Raw genomic sequence first — 20,019 nt, forward strand, 5'->3', positions numbered from 1 at the left:
CATTTAACTTGCACCTCTGCGCTAACTTCACAGAAAGGGTTAATGCTAGATAAGATGAGTTGTGAGTTTGTGACATTGACTGTTAAGTTACAGAAGTGAGCTTGTTGAGACACGACTTGACCTTTTGCATTCTGTCGACTGATTGCCCACACCATCATAATACACGTACAATACAAATGTCCCTACATTTTTTCAGCTGTGGTTTGAAACCGATGGGTCAGTAAACATTACTCAGTGGGAATGGCTCTACGAGTTTGCAGTATGACATGTTATATGTTGAAGTGTAGGATTTGTTTTTGTCATGATGCTTTTCTTTGTAGGAGCTTACAGAAACTGGATTTTTATCAACGCTTAAACATGGATAGTAAAAGGTGTTTTACCAAACCAGGTCACCACAACACATCTAATTTTGTATCCTTCTCCGAGTAGTTCATTCAAGGTTTTATCTTGGTTCTTCAAATTCAATTTCCGGGGGTCCCTGTCCTGAGTTTGAACTTAAATTAACAAAAGGTGATTTCACATTTTCCTCTGGGACATTTCATAGACCAAATAATTTATTGATTCTTTGAGATAGTAATCAGTAGATTTTTCATTGACGACAATCTTTGCTGCATCCCCTTATATGCTACTATGTTTCCACTTGTCAACATGTAAATATTGCAGTACAAACAAAGCACAGTACAGTTACAATCTTCGGGCAGTCCCTCATTATACATCGTTGTGCCTTTGTGCTGATTCACACTATGTACTGCAAATTCATGATTTCCTGTTATTTCTTTCAACAGGGAGAAGTGGATGATGCTTAACAGTTTCATAGCATTACTGCCCTGCAGCAATGGCCTGAGGGACTCTCTGGACTACAACCAAGGTAAGAAGCTCTCCTCAAATTGCAAAACTCTACTGTGAAGATAGTCCCGCCTGAACTCAAAATGAAAAATTGCACAAATGATGCAAAGTAGATTAACTTAATTCTTATTATTATGATTATTTAGATTAGACTCAGTCGCAGTAGTGTCGGTGTCTCACATGTGCTCCAACGTTTGTTTATCGGCATGTTTCCCCACTTATGTTTCCCCACAGTATTGAATGGGATAAATGTCAGTGCTTGCTTTGAACTCTGAGCTGCTTGTTAGCTGATTTCTCTGGTTATAAGGGAAGACCATTGATGGTGTTTTTATGAAAATCTCCAGGCATTTTTCCACTGCTATCAGATGAGCAGCACAGTTAGAACTTTGAGCTTTTGTGGGGAGGTTTATGCCATGATCTAATTAATAGTGTCCCTGTGCTAATGCCGTGAGATGGAGGCCTGCTAAATTCCGTTTTGTTCCTTCATTTCAACACAGTTGAACCTTTTTCTATGGGCCTTTTCGGTGTCCTGATCCAGATGATTGTGTAAAAGTATTGTATTATGAGGCATCCAATAGTCCCCGTCTTTTCTGTCTTGTGTGGGGGAAACAAGATCACTGTTGAAACCATCATTCTCTCTGCAAGGTTGTGTGACTGTACAGCTTGGACGGTGGCGGCCAGAATGTGTCTGTTAGGATTAATGTATCGCCAGCAGTTCTTACAACAACATTTACCATAATGTAAAGACTTGGTTTGCATTGTTTGCTTTTAGTTAGCGCTTTATCAGAAAATGTTTACCTTTGTGTCAGTATGAGTCATCAAATATTATGTATTCAGGGTTTCTCAATGTAGCGTTTACATATTCATGTTATATTACTGATGCAGTGCACACACAACTTAAAGTCAACATACATTAAGAAGGTAAAGCTAAGTCAATCTATCAGTTTCCTGCAGTTTTTAATTTATTTGCTGAGTGGTGAGTGTTTCAATGCATTTGTATGCCAACGGGAGCACTTTGTAGTAAATGCAAACGTATTTATTTGCTTAAAGCAGCTATGCTCTGTCAATATGTCCGTATCATTTTATTGAAACTGTTCCCTACTTGTTTGTGCTGCTCCACAGTGGCACAGTGAATTAATATCCAGTGTTTAAACATGGTGTTTCACAATGGGTTACAGTATAAAAAGGATCATAGATGGATATCGCTGTCACGATCAATTAAAACAAATGACCCTGAGGGATCGGCTCAGGATGTCCCTACATTTCACCTTATACAATAATCTGATTTTCTCAGTGACATCTGAATCTCCCCTCAGGCAGCCCTCTCAGCCACAGATGAACTGTTGACTAGATTGCTGTGGAGAGGTGCTTATTTATACCAGTTAATCAATTTTCCTAGTGAGTCCTTGTGTCCCTTCCCCCCCTCTTGATTCCAGTTCTCATCTCCCCTCATGGTTTCTCTCTTTTGACAGCCATAGCCCAGCATACCGTGCCAGAGTCCTGCACTGGTAACCCAGAAAGATTATGTGTAACGGATACAGAAATATAATCACATTAATTAACAGTTATGGTCATTCGTAAAAATGAGCTACATGCAGAGAAGATAAACAAATCAGAATGAAACCATTTGATTTAAATATAATTTTTCCAAGCCTAGTTAGCTGCCATGATTATATTTTTATTGTGCATAATAAACAGGGCAAATTGGTTATCCTCTTGTCACTTTGCATTACATCGACTACAAGTGGATGATCACTGATCAAGTGCTGGCACAGTACCTCAGCTAAACTGCAGATGACGTCAGTCCAGTCATCATGTGACTGAGCCCTGATGAAATACAATCTGAACAACTTTTAAAGTGAGTGTCTATGTAGTTATCAACGTTCTGGCTCTGGTCCGGATTTTACTTATATATAATTTGAGGTACCACTGCGGCTCGTGTACCAAGCTTTTCAGGTGTGAGTTTAACAAATTTGCCCCATGCAGATCTCTGTTCTGTGCTTATTTTACAGAAAGCCCTCCCCCTTCCTTTTCCCCTCCTGCGACATCCTGAAGTGACTGCCTGTGTTAAAGATTCATGAGCGTGATCAGCTTTCAGTAAATGGGGGAGCCTGGCTCTTGGTAGCTCTCCGGCACTTTAGAGCCATTACCTTGCAGTGATTCAACAGTGGGCAAGCACTTGAGAGGGACTTGGTAGCAAGGTGCACACCACTGTGTGTGCTAAACAGCAGCAGCTTGTATGTGTGTTTGGCCAGATGTTTTTGTAAACTTCATGCTTTTTTTTTTTACCAAGCATACCAAAAATATACAATGATTGAATGCAATTTAAATGACTCTGAAAACTGCACAGTGCACATAATTGGGCGAACGATTGCGACCGAGCTTGAGGAGAGAACGGAAGGTTAACTTAATGCACTCAAATAATATTATTCTAAAGACGTGTGATGACAGATTGGAGCATCTAAACATTGACGCTGATGATTTAGTGAACACATCACACACTCAGTGAACCTTTTCTGTAAAAAAGGCCCGTGACCTATTTTTGTTCCCTTTGTCTCCACATCTTCTGTCTCTGTGTGCACACTCGGTTTTCTCCCAAGCCCGTTCTCCATCTCTGATCTGATTCTTCTGTATGTTCAGAGTGACACGCCCATTACTCAGATCTCGTTAAAGTCACCCAGATTCAAGGTTTCAACTTCTCCTAATCTCTTTCCGTCCATCAACACATCTCTCCTCCCACCTCCCTCTGCCTCTCCCTTGACCCAAACCTAATATCACAACATCTGGTTCAAGGTAACGGCAGCTGTCAGCAAGGTGAAAGTTCACTGCAGACCCCCACCCAAGTGGCGTTCTGTTGAAATCGATATTGTTTTTAAATACATGTTGGTCTTTAATACATCTGACATGATTTCAACATGTGTCTGTGTTTTTTGGCTCTTTCAGAACATTTTCTCACCCTGGCAAATATTGAGACGTAAAGTGAGAGGACGCCAGTCCTCCGGGCCCCTTCACCGTCGTGATTCTCTCCTCAGTTTGTGGGGAAATAAATGGCCCATGTTGCAGCCCTCCAGAAGCTCTCTTTATTGGTAGCGCTCTTGTTCTCCATGTCTCTCTCTGGGCCTGTATTGCCAAGAAGTCATGTGAGGACAGATTACACACCAGCGAGACATTGTTCAGTGCCCCACAGTGGTTTTGCACTTTCCAGAAGGGCCCTCATTATTATAGTGCAGGAGACTTCAAACACTTCTCCAATAGCTTTTGATGCAGTTAAATGCACAGTCATACCCAACGCTCGCTGAGCTCCAGAGGCCCTGGGTGTGTCTCTATAATCAAACCCCTGCTAACCCACATGATTACAGGAATGGCACACTGGCACAAGCCCTCTCCCCCTGGCAATCAGACACTGATTTCCACCCCCCCATTGCATTCATGTTTTCCCTCCAATATACTATGACTGGAATTGATGATTCAATGCTTTTTGAACTATCCCCCCTCCAGAGATGTGCCCACAGCCCAGCTCACGTTGTGTGGTTATGGCAGCTTTTTATAAAACATTATTGTATTATTGATTAAATATGTTAAATAAAGACCTTTATCCTCATCGCTTTGATTTGCATCTAATTGGGACACAAGAATTAGCGTAGATAGGCTAGAATATTAATTTAATTTACTTATCACAATATTGTGAAATAGTGCAGATATTAATTGGCATTTACTCTGTTTAAGACTGTTACAAACTTAATCCTCAGCAGCTGTTTCCCTCTTTCTACCAAAATACCTAAATGTTCTCAGGTTTAACGTCTCTGTCACGCACACTGTGAAACTGACAAACAGGAGATGACATAGCAACACATGGCATCATGCACAAACCAAAACAGACCGTGGAGAACTACCACTGGATATGATAAGTGCGGTATTTGGACTTACTGACCTCCTGACGGGTTTTCACTGTGCATGCAACCTACAGCACTACATCAAGTCTGAGCATTGTAGCGTCACTGTCAAGCCCAGATGTAAACTTCCCTAGCACCATGTTTCCTGTGTTTGTGTATCACGCCATGTCAATCTCACAAACTCAGTGTAGTTTAAGGTTCATTTTGTCGAGTCTTTGAGGTGTTTATTGTGATACACCGTGTCGTGTAAAGGTTGTGTGATACCAGCTGAGTTTTTCAGGAGGGGTGTTGTCGTCTGCAGCAGCAGCCCCTTGTTGACTCTGCAGTTAGCCCAGGCCAGACTGGTTGGCTCCAGCTCAGTCCCAGAGTCTACTCTTGTGACACCTAAGATATAAGCAATGACACACACCTGTGATCCCCTCCCTCAAGTGCACCCGCTGCTTTCAAAGTCGATTGATTTTTTTGAAAACTTTTGCTGGGTAGTTTATCTTTGTGTACTCTATTTTGTTTAGTTATATCACCTGTTAATTAGTTCCTTAACATGCAGCTTTACTCAGTTCAAAGAATATATAATTACCTCTTTATTTATCTTAAAACATTATGTTGTCCTGGTATTTGATAAACATATACAGATATTTGAAAAAATCATCAGCGTTGTGTTGCTGAGACAGTGTTGTGGCTGTTGCAGTGGTTTGGTAACCTAACCCCTCATTTAGCCCTGTAGAGTCAGACACACAGATGATGAAGATGAAAACCTGTAATGAAGTGAGAAGTGTTGAGTTCACACTGGCAGGGCTGACCTGTCAGCACACAAATATACAATTATGTTTGCCGTCTAATAGGTGTGTATGTGTCAGAGAGAGATGGGAAGAGGGGAGGCTGGGTTGAGGTGTTTACTACACTTACGTAAGTGGAATCTTGAGTTCAGTTGCAAAACAACAGCATAGAACAGTATATGCTCCTATAAGCCTGATGAGCCAAGCACCATCTCAGGTCAGATCTGGAGTTTGTACTTTTCGAGTGACCGTCGGCATGCCAGGGCTTTGCCAACAACAGCACGCAGTTTGCCAAACTCACTGTAAATAGCAGTTCATAGTTAAAGCGTGAAATATGTCTCTTTTTTTCTGTATGGCATCCATTTATAGATCTGTTTTCCTCAAAAGCACATTGGGTGATGTTTGTCAGTAGGATTGGGATATTTGTCTCTTTCTTTTCTTTCAGGAAGGTCTTACCTATGTTCACACGGGAAGTAACTTGAAAAGCAATGTATTATCACTTAAATTTGTACATGCTCTAATGTTCAGAAAACATCTCAGTCCATTGCTGCAGCACATTCTTTTCAGCCTTGGTCTGAAACTCTGCTCTATAACACGCATGTTTCCTCAACCTTTTTACGATCCTAATGTTAATATAACATGACCAGCTGAAGTACTTTCCTTCAGTCCCCTGGTTATAAGTGATAAATAATATCCTTTTTCAAAGCTTATCTGTTTCATTCATCTCGTCTCTGGGAATCTTGGTAATCCCTTATTAGCCTCACACTGATTTCACAACATCTATGACCACAAGTTAGTACCTGATGGACTGTGTGTCTCAACTTGCAGGACTAATAAAGCGAATGAGCTGACAGCTTGATGAACTGTAGATTTGGCAGATGCCTTCCAGAATATGCCGGTCAGTGCTATACATAACGAGGTATAGTTACTGTACCCAGTGTTGCTGTGTGGTAAATGATACAGTGTCTGCACATAGCACTTGTTCCAATGTGATGCTCGGCCATATCACGACAGCTGTTCCAACACACTTAAACATGCCAATGAGATAGTTGCAGGCTAGCTAATGCTAATTCAGTCTTGAGTTATCAGAAAATATAATTCTTCTGGAAAAAGTTTTTCAGTTAATTGGTGATTTCCCCCTGAGCACAGTTTTTTTATATTGCAGTGTAGCTAACAGTAAATAAAAACATATAAGATCGTAACCTATAAATGGGTTTATATATTTTTCCGACTAATAAACAGGGTTCTGTTGTCTTCACATCGTATCAGTCGTTTTGCTTTTTTGCTATGTGTTGCTTCTGGTATCCCTTTAAATTACAGTTTAAAGACGTTCCATTTAGAGATTGAAGTGCAAGTGAATAATTGATATGCATGTGTCATACTAATGTAGATTGGTCGGCCGAATCATGGACTCAGCTCCGAGCTCAGCTTGCATTCAGAGCCATGAACACGATAGCTTGCGTTGTCATGGACGGCTCCATTATAATCATCCTGAAGATCCCTACTGCTACTTCTGTGATGAAAATGTTTTGCATTCGAATGTGTATCTGACTGCTACTTGATAAAATGTCAAGTACAGATTTTCTCCTTGTAAAAATATGTCAAGTCCTAAAACTAATCAGGTCTATTTTTACAAGATATGTTCTTTTATGGTGTAATTAGATCATCAAAATATTCAATTTTGATGATCATAAAGGAGTAAAAGAGGAAAAATGTGTCGAATGAAACTAAATGAGTTTGGGCACTAAAAAATAATGACATTGGGGGGAAAAAAATGTTAGCTTTCACGTCTTCCCCGACATACTGAGTCATGAGAGTCTTTGCTAAAAAGGTTTCAGATTCGTTCAGAGAGGAACACTCCCCTAGTGGCCGATTTTGATAGTTATCTCAGTGACAAAGCTCTGCACAGGAAGTGCCAACAGCTGTCCAGGGATTCAGGGAATTGTATGGGATTAGAAATCCGTTGCTACTCTGCCTATGTGAAGACCGGACCCCCAGCAACAAAAATGGCCTGCCAGCCCGGTGGCCAGGCTGTCTGTGTTGCTGTCATTGAAACGTGCCTGGTACTGGCAGTCTCTCTTATTTGTCTCAACGTACAATGACCCATCATTACTGCCATGTCAAGGAGACGAAGGCATCCAATCATATCCGGCCCAACGGGACATGCACAACCAATCAGGTCTAGAATCCCCATGGTAACTTGCGCTGGAAAGCCCAGGCATGGCCAATAGGAACAGAGAGTGCCATTTAGCTACGAGTGTTTAATGGCCTGTTTCTGTTGTCATTAATAAAAGCACATAAGTTCCGCTACCGTTTTCATTTCGGTGGACAGTGCAGCCGCGTAAAGACACGCTCCAAAGAGAATAATGCAAGGACACACGCTTGATGACATTTGTGTACCATTATCTGATCATATGCCGTCCGAGCCAACAATAGCACTAAAGTCACTTGTCAACAGAGTGGTGTAAATGTGTTTTACCCTTCAAAGTCTCCTCTGCCTGTCTGGCAAGTAGCCGCTGCGTTTACTTTTACCGTTCGAGAGCAGACCCTACCATTAGCTTTAAGTAGGTCACTCCAGACCAGGGGTGAGCCCGAATCAAGTTTGCATGGTCACTGGCTCCCTTTTCAGTATAGCCTGCTCCTGCTGAGAGCTACACTCCTCCAAACCGCTCTATGTTACTGTGCTGTACTCCGTGCTGCCTTATGTAATGGCTGATCAGTGAGCAGTGTGTGTCATAGCTGTTTCCATGGTTAGAGTGGCTGAGAGTGTATCACAACACAGCATGCCCCAACCTCGTGCACTGGGCTGGGGAGAGACATATTTTCTTTCACTGGGTATGTCCTTGCCCTCCATCTATCACCCTCTTAAAGCAAAGGACTGCAGATCACCCCTCTTTCTAAATGTCACGATTTGTTTTGGAAGTGTTCACATCCTCTATGCAGCAGAGCTCCTTCTAAAATCCAAGGCCATTAGCCGTCATCAGTTTTTGGTGCAGATGATGGTGGTAATTAATAAGACATTACTTTGATCAATTATTGATCGTCTTTCATTTAGAAGCATGAAGTTCAGCCCATGCTGGCTTGCAGGGTAAGAGGAGGAGAAGCATGAAATGTACGTCTGTTTGGAAGACTTTTTACATAGCAGAGGGGCAAGCAAGTCTCTGAAGTCTCTGGACTCACTAATGGCTCCGAGCTGTTTAAATGGAGATAACAAAAAGAAAATATCCCATTATTGAATTTAATCTTAGATTGCAGACAAACCGAAGATGCAATATGTAGGTTCCTAGTAACAGAAATGGCAAACACTCACTTTGGATAGCACGAAACGGTCACAACATAAATCCTTACTAAGATCTTAAACTCTGTACCTCGGTATAAAAAAATAGACAAGATGTCCGTGATTCTTTTTTCTAATGTGTATTTTACAAGCTGATACACGAAAGCATTCGCTGTGGCCCTTGGTTAACACAGACACATGTTGTGATGGGGGAGCCACCGTGAGTTGGCTTTGCCTGGTTTTTCCTGTAACAAATGGGTTTTTCTTGGTACATGGCTGAGCGCGCAGTCTGGTGCTGTGGGCAAAAGTGCCGTGCTCTCATTTCAGTCTCTCTGGAGAGAAGTGCACCATCAGAGAGAAATGATTGAATCTCTTTCTCCGCTCCATTTTCACTCATTTCTCCAGGTTGATTGGATCAACCTGTGCCCCTGGCGCAGAACTATGTGTGTGAGTGTGTGTGTGTGTTGTATGCTTATGTCCTTGTTGGCTCACACACCTCTATGGTTGGCTATCACTTAGTATAGTGGTTGTTTGTAATCAATCCATCAATTGTTGCATATGTTAAACTGTATTTGTTTCTGTGTGTTTATTTTCCAGAAGCTGATATGCATTGAGGATGAGTGGAGTTGGTGAAAACCCATCTGACCCTGCCAGGGCAGAGTCAAGAAAACGCAAAGAATGTCCTGCTGAACTTTTAGGACCAAGGTAAGATTTTTCTCCTGTCCACAATGATACACTCCCCAAAAAATCCTCCTAAGGAACGTAGTCTTGACATTTCTACTCCATCACAAGGCAGTTGTGTGCAGCTTTGGCCACTCTTTCATTAGCTGTACCAGGGACATAAAGACAATAATTCACAGTTAAACCTACAGACAATTTAGGGTGCAACTGAGCCGACTATTGAGCCTTCGGCTTGTGGGAGGATGCGAGTATCCAGAGAAAACCCACAAAGTCAGAAGGAGAACATGCAGACTCGAAATCCAGACGCCTCCTTGCTCTAAGGGGACAGTTCTCACGACTGCCCCACTATGCAGCCCAAGGAGGGCTCAGAACCTCTTTCACAGCTTCTTACCAACTGCAAGATTGTACAACTCAAATCCCAACTTTTATTACATGTACAGTAGCAACCCAGTAGTTACAAACAACAGCATTATTCTATTGTGGCAGCCAAACATGGAGCACTGTTGGATTCTGCACTATAAATTTGCATAATTTATCTGTAGACAAGCAGCCGAGAATGTAGGTTTCCCTTATTGATGTAGTTCTGTGTTTGCACAATGAAGAGGCCTAGAGATATATTTCATGCCATATGCAGCATAATTGACCCGAAACTTATTCCTCTGCTTCCTCTCCTCCATGCCCAGGTTTACAGTAGTCGTTGTGCACTGTCATTTGGCAGCTATGAAAATGAGAGGGGCGTGCGTGCGTGCGTGCGGTAGTTTTGTAGATGGATGTTGTCTCCTTCCCCGGCTCTGTGTGCTTTCCTACTGCCTATTCATTTGTTTTATTGTGTTAGAATTGTAATTGCTACACCAACATTTACAAGCAGTCAAACCTTTTTAACCATACCTCTTTATCTCCCCTGCCGTTACAATCTTCTTCCCTGCATTTTCTCACCCCGGTGTTCTCTCTTTGTCTCTGCAGTCCCAAGCGAAGCAACGAGAAGCGCAACCGCGAGCACGAGAACAAATACATCGAAGAGCTCGCCGAGCTGATCTTTGCCAACTTCAACGACATCGACAACTTCAATGTCAAGCCTGACAAATGTGCAATCCTGAAGGAAACTGTGAAACAAATCAGACAAATAAAGGAGCAAGGTACAAGTGGCAACATGCCATGTTTTTTTTCCACTTCATTGTATTTAACATAAGTAGATAAAGATGATGGCTCCCCAAGCACAACTGTAACAAGAATACTGAGCTGCTTTTTCTAAATAAGACGCATCTATTCAACTAGAGGCTTTTCTGTTCACTTTTTACAACATGCTGCGTAGTTCTATACCGAGCTAAATGAATACTTACAGCTGGATTTAACAGTGGTTTGATTTGTAGTTCCTAATCCTGCATATAAGGTGCTTCTATATCATGAATATGCGCAGGATCATAAGGCTCTGATGCAACCAACAGAGCCACAGGTGGCACTGTGTTGGCAGAAACCTCAGATTTGATGGGACAGTATAAATATTATGGTTTGGGATCTGCTCCACACCCGGTAATTGATGTTGTTATTAAAGAGCAGCCCAATTGATTTGATGTTCCCCTCCACCACTTCATCATATAAGTTGCATGAACCAGAGCAGTTTAATGTTGGCAGCCGATCTTTCCCACTTTAATTCTGAGCCAGAACATCAGGCGAATGGATCAGTGTGCTTGGTTGTACTTGCCAGCCTCTCCTGTCTCCTAGTGTTCAGCAATCACTTTTTCATATTGGATCTACCAGCCTGAGATCATTAAAATCCCTTATTTTCTTATTTAAATTTTTTTGCTATAAGGTAAACATCAAGGTAAATGCTAAATAAAGAATACGATTGGAATTTGTGTACATGAAAAGCAGCTGTGTGACTGATAGACACAGAGTGCCCCCCTTAAGGTGTACATGAATCAAACCAGCAGATGATGTCATGTTGTTTGTGACTCATGCGTTATGTAATGATGAGCAATGTGATGCAAAAATCACACATAAACTCCGGCTACCGTCTGTCCATTCCTCCCCCACTCTGCTGTCTTATTCCATAATTCCCTCTCCCTCTCTCCCTCTCTCCTGCTGACCCTTCCTCTTCTTATTCTGTTTAATTTTTTTTATCATGCTGTGTTCAACTAACAACACAAAATGCTACCACTGAGGGAAGGGCCTCACAGTGTTTTCCTTTTCTGCTTTGTCCTCCAGACCTCTATAGCCACCTAGAAAAAAATCCTGTATATATAAAACTACTTCACCTCATCTGGCTGAGTTCAGGGATACAGTCGAACCAGGGAAGCACTAGATGCTCATTTAGATGTCTTTATGCTCGGAGTAGATGTTATATCATTTTACCGCCGCCGTTTCTTCTTGTCATCGCACCTCATCTATCTTCTGTTTTAGTGTTATGTTCCAGGACTGTACAGGATTGTTTATAGTGTCCTTTCTTTCTGTAGGCCCAGGATTATTTCCCCCCTGACAGCATCGTTACAGTGTAAAAGATATTCCCATTTTATGGTGACATTATTTAATATATTAAATTACACTAATTGGACTTGATAACTCTAACTGATTGGTGTCACAGCCCTGCAGAGAACTGGTCCACTATGAAAAGCTTTTAATTTATCCTGGTTTATTTCAATCTTGTCGTCTGCATGTTGCTCCTACTTGAAATTACGTGCAGTTGTATGCTTAGCACATGTTTGCCTTTCAGTCTGTTTCCATTTAGCTGCATCCTAACAGAAAATATGTTGAGTAATAATATCTTTAAAGAGCCTATAAATTAATGGTGTACCCAAGTGTTTTACAACTTCCTTTACACTCTTGTGCTCACTCTTGCCAACGCAGTAAAAGCCCAGCTCTCATTGGCTGGTGGCTGGGTCATACAATATAGCTTCTAAGCTACAGCCAGTACATTGTTTGGTATTTTATTTGAATCCATTTAGCATAAATGCACCACATGAAATATTTAAATTAGAAGGGACGAAACGAGAAATGTCTTGCCATTTACAGATTATGTATTTATTAATACATTTATTATACCATATACAGTCCTTATACTGTAAGTGATTGATCCCTCTGTCTGTCTGTGACACAGTTCTGCAGACAGACAGAAAGCCAGTGAAGGCCGCACTGACATTGAGTGATGGGTCTGTACTGAGGGCAGCTGTGCTGGTATACTGGGCCCCGCTGGGCCTGGAGAGGTCCTGCTGATGCACACATCATTAATGCTGAAAGAGATGAATGTGGGTCTGTGTGTTGTTGCACGAGCCCAAAGAGCAGGGGCGATTGCTTTCACACACACATACACACAAAGGAAGGATGTGATTTTTGTTTGCTTTTTGCGACAGTGTTTTCTCACCATATGGTCAGCCTGCTTCTTGGCACGGTGTGACAGTTAAATGTGTCCCCCCAGCAGCCCACTTATATTCTGCCTCTCATCATCATCTTTAAAAGTAGGGCAGCCTACACTCTGAACATAAGGCTTCTCTGCATGGTTATTAACCCACTCACTCATGTACAAACACATAGCACCATAGTGCAGGTACAGGAACTCAAAGGATAATAAAATCTTTCACCAATTAAACCAATCAAATAACCTTTACATTTCAAGATAAGTAGCAATGGAGTCAAAGGTGCTTTATTTATGATTTTTAACTTTTAACAAATTATTTCGTGTTTTGTTATGCACTAGTTAGTATCTGTCATTGCTTTGTGATTATACATCACAAAGCAATGATGCAGTTAAGGAATTTGAAAAAGGCAGCCCATTTGAAAAGATAGACAGCACCTGGCTAAAGAGTAGTTATGGGAACAGATCACCACAATGGCACTTATTAATTTTGTCTTAATTAAAATGAGAGAATATTCATAGTCTGTTTTAAAAATAAATTAAAGGTTCTTAGTTCTGCCTTTGCTGCCTGACCATGTTTGAACAACTTGCTTCTCTATTTGGAACAAGAGTTGTTTACACACTGTCACTGGGTTTCCATAATAGCCTTTTTTCTGTGCATGACAATGCAATCCATCCAGTGGCTGTCACCAGCCTGGCAGCTGCATGTCCTCATACTATCATTTACAATAACCTTTCACTCTGCTGGCTGCTCTATGCACTGGTTTCAGCATTGGCAACAAGTTTTTTCTATTTGTTTGCTTTGTAACCAGAAATATATTACATATATAAGAAAACGTTTAACAAGTGAACTCTCCACAGTCTAACTTGGTGGGTCGATTGAGAAGAAAGAAGAGAATACCTTGCATTAAATTCATAAAATGAAGCTCCATGAATCAGTTCAATACATTTTGTTGTTGTTTGTCTGTAAACCTTTGTCACTGATTTCCCCATCTACAGAAAAAGCTGCTGCAGCAAATGAGGAGGAGGTGCAGAAGGCCGATGTGTCATCAACAGGCCAAAGTTTGATTGACAAAGAAGCCTTGGGACCAATGATGCTGGAGGTGGGTACAGCGCCTTCTCTTGCTTAATCATAGTGTCATATCTGGGACAGAAAACACTGAACACTCAAACTGAAGTGCTCCACCTCCACACTCATACTTAACACTTGCATAGGATATACACTCCTCATGATTGGTATATAATGAAGAGTGCTATCTGCAGAGAACAATCACAGATGGGGCTGTAGTGGTTGTGCAGCAGTGTGAAGTGAAAGCTGACAGCATCTTGTATCTGCCTTGGATTGGCTGTAAATCACGGAGCAGAGCAATGGCCTCGTTGTCCCACGGAGGGCCACTGAAGTGCTTACGTATAATAGGAAGAAAGCAACAGCCTGGCGAATGAATCAGTCCATTGAGCCTGTCCCCTCACTCACTTCCTCCCTCCCTTTCTCTCTCTCTCTTACTTTTTCAGTTATTTTTTTCTCCCTCCCTCACTCCCTCCCTCCTTAACGTCACCTCTAGATCTGTCCTGTCATGGAATATTTATAGCTCTCCTGGTCCAGCGTCACTGAATCGACATGCTAACTTGTGGCTAAATATAGCCCACTGCAGCCTGCATGCTCTCCCATCTGTCAGCAGCCCCAAAACACAGTGATCGGCCATCTACACCCGGCTTTGATCAAGCCACCCCCCCCCCCCCCCCCCGTCCTCTCCGCCAGCACAGGCTCATTACTTGATGCTCTGAGGAGAATGGCTGTCTGGTGGAAATGCACCCTTGTGCCCCGTGACCCTCCTCAAGGCTCTCGGCTGCCCACCGACACAGGCACAGAGAGACAATCACGGCTGGGAGAAACATTAATGGGCTGTTGTTATAAACTTCTGGGAGCAAGTCTTGTTCTGTCTCATGACTGTTGTAACACACAGTTTGCATTCCTGTGACACTCCCACATATGGTGCTGTGGTTTGATGACATCATTAGAGGTCTGAGATTGTTTTGAATTTTTAAAGCTACAATACCGGAATTTAAGCATCCATTTCATAATTCTATAATTTTGAAATTTGAAAAGTCTGGTAATCAAATTCAAACCCTTTTTTAAATTTAACAAAAGAATCAAAAGTTGCAAGAACTTTTGCCTAAAACACAAATTTGTGTTGTAAATTAATGAATATCTGATTTTAAAACAAGCATGTTGGCCAACCAGACCTTCAGTGCCAGATTCTGGTACCTGCCAGTTTTTTTTTATAGTCTGTGCTTCATACAAATTTAGGTCGGTACTTAAAAAAGTTTCATATTTCTATTCTTGGGCCCCGCTAGAGACCACTTTGACTTGTTTTCAGCAAGATAGCAAAGTTTTGTCATGCTGAAGATATATCATGTTTTACACAAATGTATGTGAGGAGGAGAGGAGACCCCGACTGTCCTCTCCACAACAATTCCCTATCTGCTGTGTTTTGCTCTAGGAAAATGAGCAATATAGGGTCATATATCAAAACAACGCGCTCAGTGCAAAAGGAAACAGGTGCACATAGATTGTGGCGGCTCATAGTATATTTATTTAGAGTGTGTTCATTTATAAAGGCTTTAGTCATCTCTACAGTGCATATTTAAACAGGGCATTGTAAATTAAGTTACAGGCTAGCAGCATTATGCAAGAGTGTCTGGAAGAAAGCAATGGTTGGCACTAGAGAGTGTTTGCTCTGTTTCTTTTTGCCCTACTTGTCCAGCACACAGCCTTTTCCTCATACAGCATGGACTTGCACAACCATGTTGCAAGTGGCTACCCTTTCCATCATGCAGCCTGAGACAAGATCCTTTTTTTAAAGTCTATTTTAAGCTGTGTTCATGCAGGCTTGGCGAATACATGACTGTCCCCCGTGAGATCATATGTAATCTGTTACGTTTGTGACTGTCTCACCCTAAAATTACCTTGTTGGTTAATTTCCATGTGTTATGCAGTGTAGGTATAAGAACATGTCGTTGATTATCAGACAGGGTTCTGTATCAGGGGAAGGGAGATAAACAAACCTGAGTCAACAAGCCTTACAGCATGTATATATATATATATATATTAAACTCTGCATATTGTTTGTTATAAATACCTAATGTGTGGGGGTGTGAGTGTGTGTGTGTAATGGTTATCTATGCAGAGGTGAAGGGCAGACACCTTGGCAGGAGTCTCATCTCTTATCTTGACACCAGCTTTTACAGCTTAACAACCATCAGGATTCCTCTTTAAAGGCTCCTGGTGAATTGATGGCCTAATTGACACGATCCTGTGTGTAATTGTTGACCTGGGGCTGTATTATTTCAATTAAGTGCTCCTCCTACTACACATCCTCCAACCTCTGCAGGCACATGCTTTTATCCTGCATTCTTTCAGCCACACTGATGTCGAGCATCTGCAGGGGTGGATGGATGTAACCGGCACACTGAGAACTAATCACCTCTTTTTAGACACTATGCAGATGAGAAGCTTGAGTAGTTTTGTCCTAATTTTTGTGTATAATTTGCTATTGTTGACTATAGAAAAGCAGACATACACAAAGATTAATACTCTGTCGAGCTCTCAGCTTACTCTGCTTCTGTGCAGAGCCTTTAAAATCCTGCTCATAAACCAAATTTAAATTCTGCTGTTGAATGTGAGAGTTTCAGACCAGCACAGTAAAATGACCCTAATAATCTATAAGTAGGGAAAAGCACATAAGGGTAGGTAGGCTTTTAATAGCATACTCCGCTGCAGTATTATTTGTATTAGCAGTGGGAGATAAATGTGCTCAAACATATTTTAATGTCTTCTTTCTGCTTCCACTTCGCTGTCAGAGAATTATCCTGCATCAGTGGGAAAAATAGGGATAAACAAACGCTCTGAACTCTCTCCCCTCTCAGGCCCTGGACGGCTTCTTCTTCGTGGTGAACATGGAGGGCAACATCGTGTTCGTGTCGGAGAACGTGACCCAGTACCTGCGCTACAACCAGGAGGAGCTGATGAACACCAGCGTCTACAGCGTGCTGCATGTCGGTGATCATGCAGAGTTCATCAAGAACCTGCTGCCCAAATCCCTCGGTGAGCCTCAAGCTTATTTCCCCTGCCAGCTCTTAGCTTTGCTCTCTTGCTTTTTCCTACCTGTCAGTGTTGGTCTCGCTGCTTCACTTATGTTCCATACATCTCTCTCTTGCCTGACATCGCATGAGTGTCCTCTGTGTTGCATCACTTCCACCTCTCCTCATTTACACACTGGCCGCAGCTCTAGTGCTTTACAAACAGTGTTCTTTCTCTGTATCCTAACACCATCATGTCTCTTCATCACCCTGTTCAGACAGGTATGGTGTAGGAGGCTGTTTGATAGTGGTGTTTAATTAAAACACTTAAATGTTCCGGGTTAGAGCGGCTGCAGTGAGGATGTGGGAAACCCAGCTAATAAAAAGCGTTATATAAGCTTTATATGCAAGGATGTCACTGTGCATAATACATATATGTTCTTCATTTTCTCTATTGCTGATGCTCAGCCCAGACATTTGCTCTTCCTCTTCTCTTCTTCCTCCCTCTCTTTTCACCTAATTAACTTCCTTTTTTGGCTTGTCTCCCCTGTCAGCAGTATCGCTCCCTATATTCTCATCTCGTGCCCTTCCTTCCCCCTTCTCTTAATGTTGTGTGTTATTTTTCTTTCTCTTTCTACTACACACCCTTACCAAGTTCCCATTTTTATGTTCTCACTTTCACATTATCTAGCCTTACTGCCATAGGAACCATTGTCTTCATTCTAGCATTACTCATCTTCGGAAAACAGGCCATTTATTTTTGTGTGGCAGACGTTTACCTTTTTTCTTCCTGTCTTTTAGTTTTGCCCTTTTCCTCTCCATTTTCTTCTTTCTTGCCTTCTATACCCACGTCTATTTAATATCCCACATCTACATTGCCTCCCCTCAAGAGGTGATGGTAATGTATGTCACAGCGCCCCATTAGGAGCTCATTTTAAGTCCTTCCTGCGATTGCTCCCCTCTCCTGGTGCTTCAGATTGAGGTCTGAGTGCCCAGCCATCTGGGTGGCAAAGCTGCACAGAGCAGAGTACCCTGGAAATGATCAGTGGGCGGTGTCCCAGATACTGGGAGATTATCAATGCACTGAAGGAGATCACGAACCAGATGGAGTGTGATGGAGTGAAATGAGTTGTGTGTGTGACTGTATCAGTCTCTTATTAGTTTCTTAGTGCATGTGTGTGCATATCTGCCTACACATGTTTGTACATGCATATTTGCTCATGCCTGTAAAGGTGTTGGAAAGAAGAAGGAAGATTGGTGCTTTAAGGGACATGCATATGGAAGCCTTGCAAGGCTGTTGATAGATGACACAGGGCTCCATCCATTAACTGCTCCCTCCATTTTACACTCTTTCCACCTTCATTCATTCTATCTTGCCGTCATTATGTGTTGAACTCACAGTGTCTTAGCCTCTCATGGCAAGCTAATCGCTGCTCCTGATTTGTCTTTTGTTGTTCAGTTTTGGCTGCAGTAAAATATGTCAAATAAAATCCCTGAGAAAGCCTCACTGAAAAGCTCTCTGTCCCCTTCTTGCTCCCTTCCAGTGAATGGCGTCCCGTGGTCCAGCGACGGTCCGAGGAGGAACAGTCACACGTTCAACTGCCGAATGCTGGTCAACCCCCTCAGCGAGAGCCAGGATGAGACGCACGAGCACGAGCCTCAACAGCAGAAATACGAGACCATGCAGTGTTTTGCCGTTTCGGAGCCCAAGTCCATCAAGGAGGAAGGAGATGGTACGAAAGGAGAGAGTTAAAAAAATGTCTGAGTATGATCTCAGAGCTTTCAAATTGAATGAGTCAAATCAATTATCCAGAAAAACAAGAATAGTCTTTGAAAACTGAGAATATAATAAACAGGAAAAATAAAGTAGTCTCGAAGCTAAAGACCAATGACAAAGTCAGAGGACAAATTCAAAAGCGTCTCTACCTCATGTAACATCTGACTGATTGTGTGTCTTTGCTGTACAGTGGAACGGAATAATACTTCAGGATGATGTCAATTTAGCTTTTTGAATGGAATTGTAAGCAAATAGGGGCAACGATAAGCAACTGATGAAGAGCCGTGCTGATGCTAGTCAGCTTATACCCATGAAAAGTTAAGTGACACGAGAGAGAAGAGAGGCTGGGCAGCTGTCATTAAAGCCCATCTATAATTCATTTACATTCCTCACAAATCAGAGCTTATGAGGCAAGGATGGGCTTTAATCGTGTGTGTTGCATCAGGAGACCGGACTTCTGATAACCCTCAAATAGGACAACAGCTTCATTGAAGAGAAGAATATGGAAGAAGGGAAGGAAAGAAGCTGCTCTTAAGTGTTAACATCTGCGCCTCTTTCCTAGGAAGTGGTATGTTGTCTCTGATCTCTGCCAATGTTCAGGCTACATCCACATAACTACTCTTCCGTTTGAAAAAGCATCAGCCCTGGTACAGATGAGCCTGGCGTCCACACTACTCCAGAGTTTGAGAGCCACTAAAACTGACAAGTTCAAACATGCAAAGTTAAATATTCAACATCTTAACTAACTGAATCTTTTTTGCTCTTGGGCTTTGATGACTCCAGAACTCCCCATGGCCAAACTATAACTTGTTTGTTTGTTTATTAAAACAATATGAAAGACTCCAAGTTTAGTCTTAACCTGTCTTATCCCATCTTTCACCACCTTTGTGCACCAGCAGCTTGCCAGCCATACTTTGGCAAATAGATAAACTATTGGGGGGGGGGGGGGGGGGGTAGTTGTGGTTGCAGGAAATTGTCCAGCTATCGACAGAGAAGGAAGGAAGGAAAGCAAGTAAGATAATTCTTAGACCAATCAGCTGGACCACCCAAGATGCAGTGTTTACAAGTTGAAATGAGGTGTGTGTGTGTGTCACTGCTAGTCCTGGCAGGCATTTCTTAGCCAGAAACGTGTGGTATTGTGGGTATTGCTGGCACAGGGAAGTTAGACGGTGGACTTTTTGGGGTCACCCCAGCTATGGACTTAGCGTTGTCATCTGTGCGCCTGTTAGAGGCGACTGTCGTGATTGAGCGATGGCAACATTTAATGTTGGGCCAGGGGAGGTGTCATCAGTGTGAGATTCTAAGTGGTCACTGTAGGTGAGACCAGCCAGAGATACGTT

At 42.2% G+C, this 20,019-nt stretch overlaps 1 protein-coding gene across 4 annotated transcripts in view; it reads left to right on the plus strand.

Annotated features, from left to right (window-relative positions):
- ncoa2 (nuclear receptor coactivator 2) overlaps window positions 1-20,019 on the plus strand; it is a 53,759-nt gene that overhangs the window by 14,195 nt on the left and 19,545 nt on the right. For all 4 annotated transcript variants that reach the window (XM_062379110.1, XM_062379109.1, XM_062379112.1 and 1 more), the window contains exons 2-7: window positions 786-868; window positions 9,390-9,497; window positions 10,437-10,609; window positions 13,822-13,925; window positions 16,750-16,927; window positions 18,447-18,635. In XM_062379110.1, the coding sequence (XP_062235094.1) occupies window positions 9,409-9,497; window positions 10,437-10,609; window positions 13,822-13,925; window positions 16,750-16,927; window positions 18,447-18,635 (733 nt within the window). In that variant the 5' untranslated portion in view covers window positions 786-868; window positions 9,390-9,408. The remainder of the gene's footprint in view (window positions 1-785; window positions 869-9,389; window positions 9,498-10,436; window positions 10,610-13,821; window positions 13,926-16,749; window positions 16,928-18,446; window positions 18,636-20,019) is intronic.

This window comes from Platichthys flesus, chromosome 21 (assembly GCF_949316205.1).
Source record: "Platichthys flesus chromosome 21, fPlaFle2.1, whole genome shotgun sequence".
NCBI classification, from domain to species: domain Eukaryota; kingdom Metazoa; phylum Chordata; class Actinopteri; order Pleuronectiformes; family Pleuronectidae; genus Platichthys; species Platichthys flesus.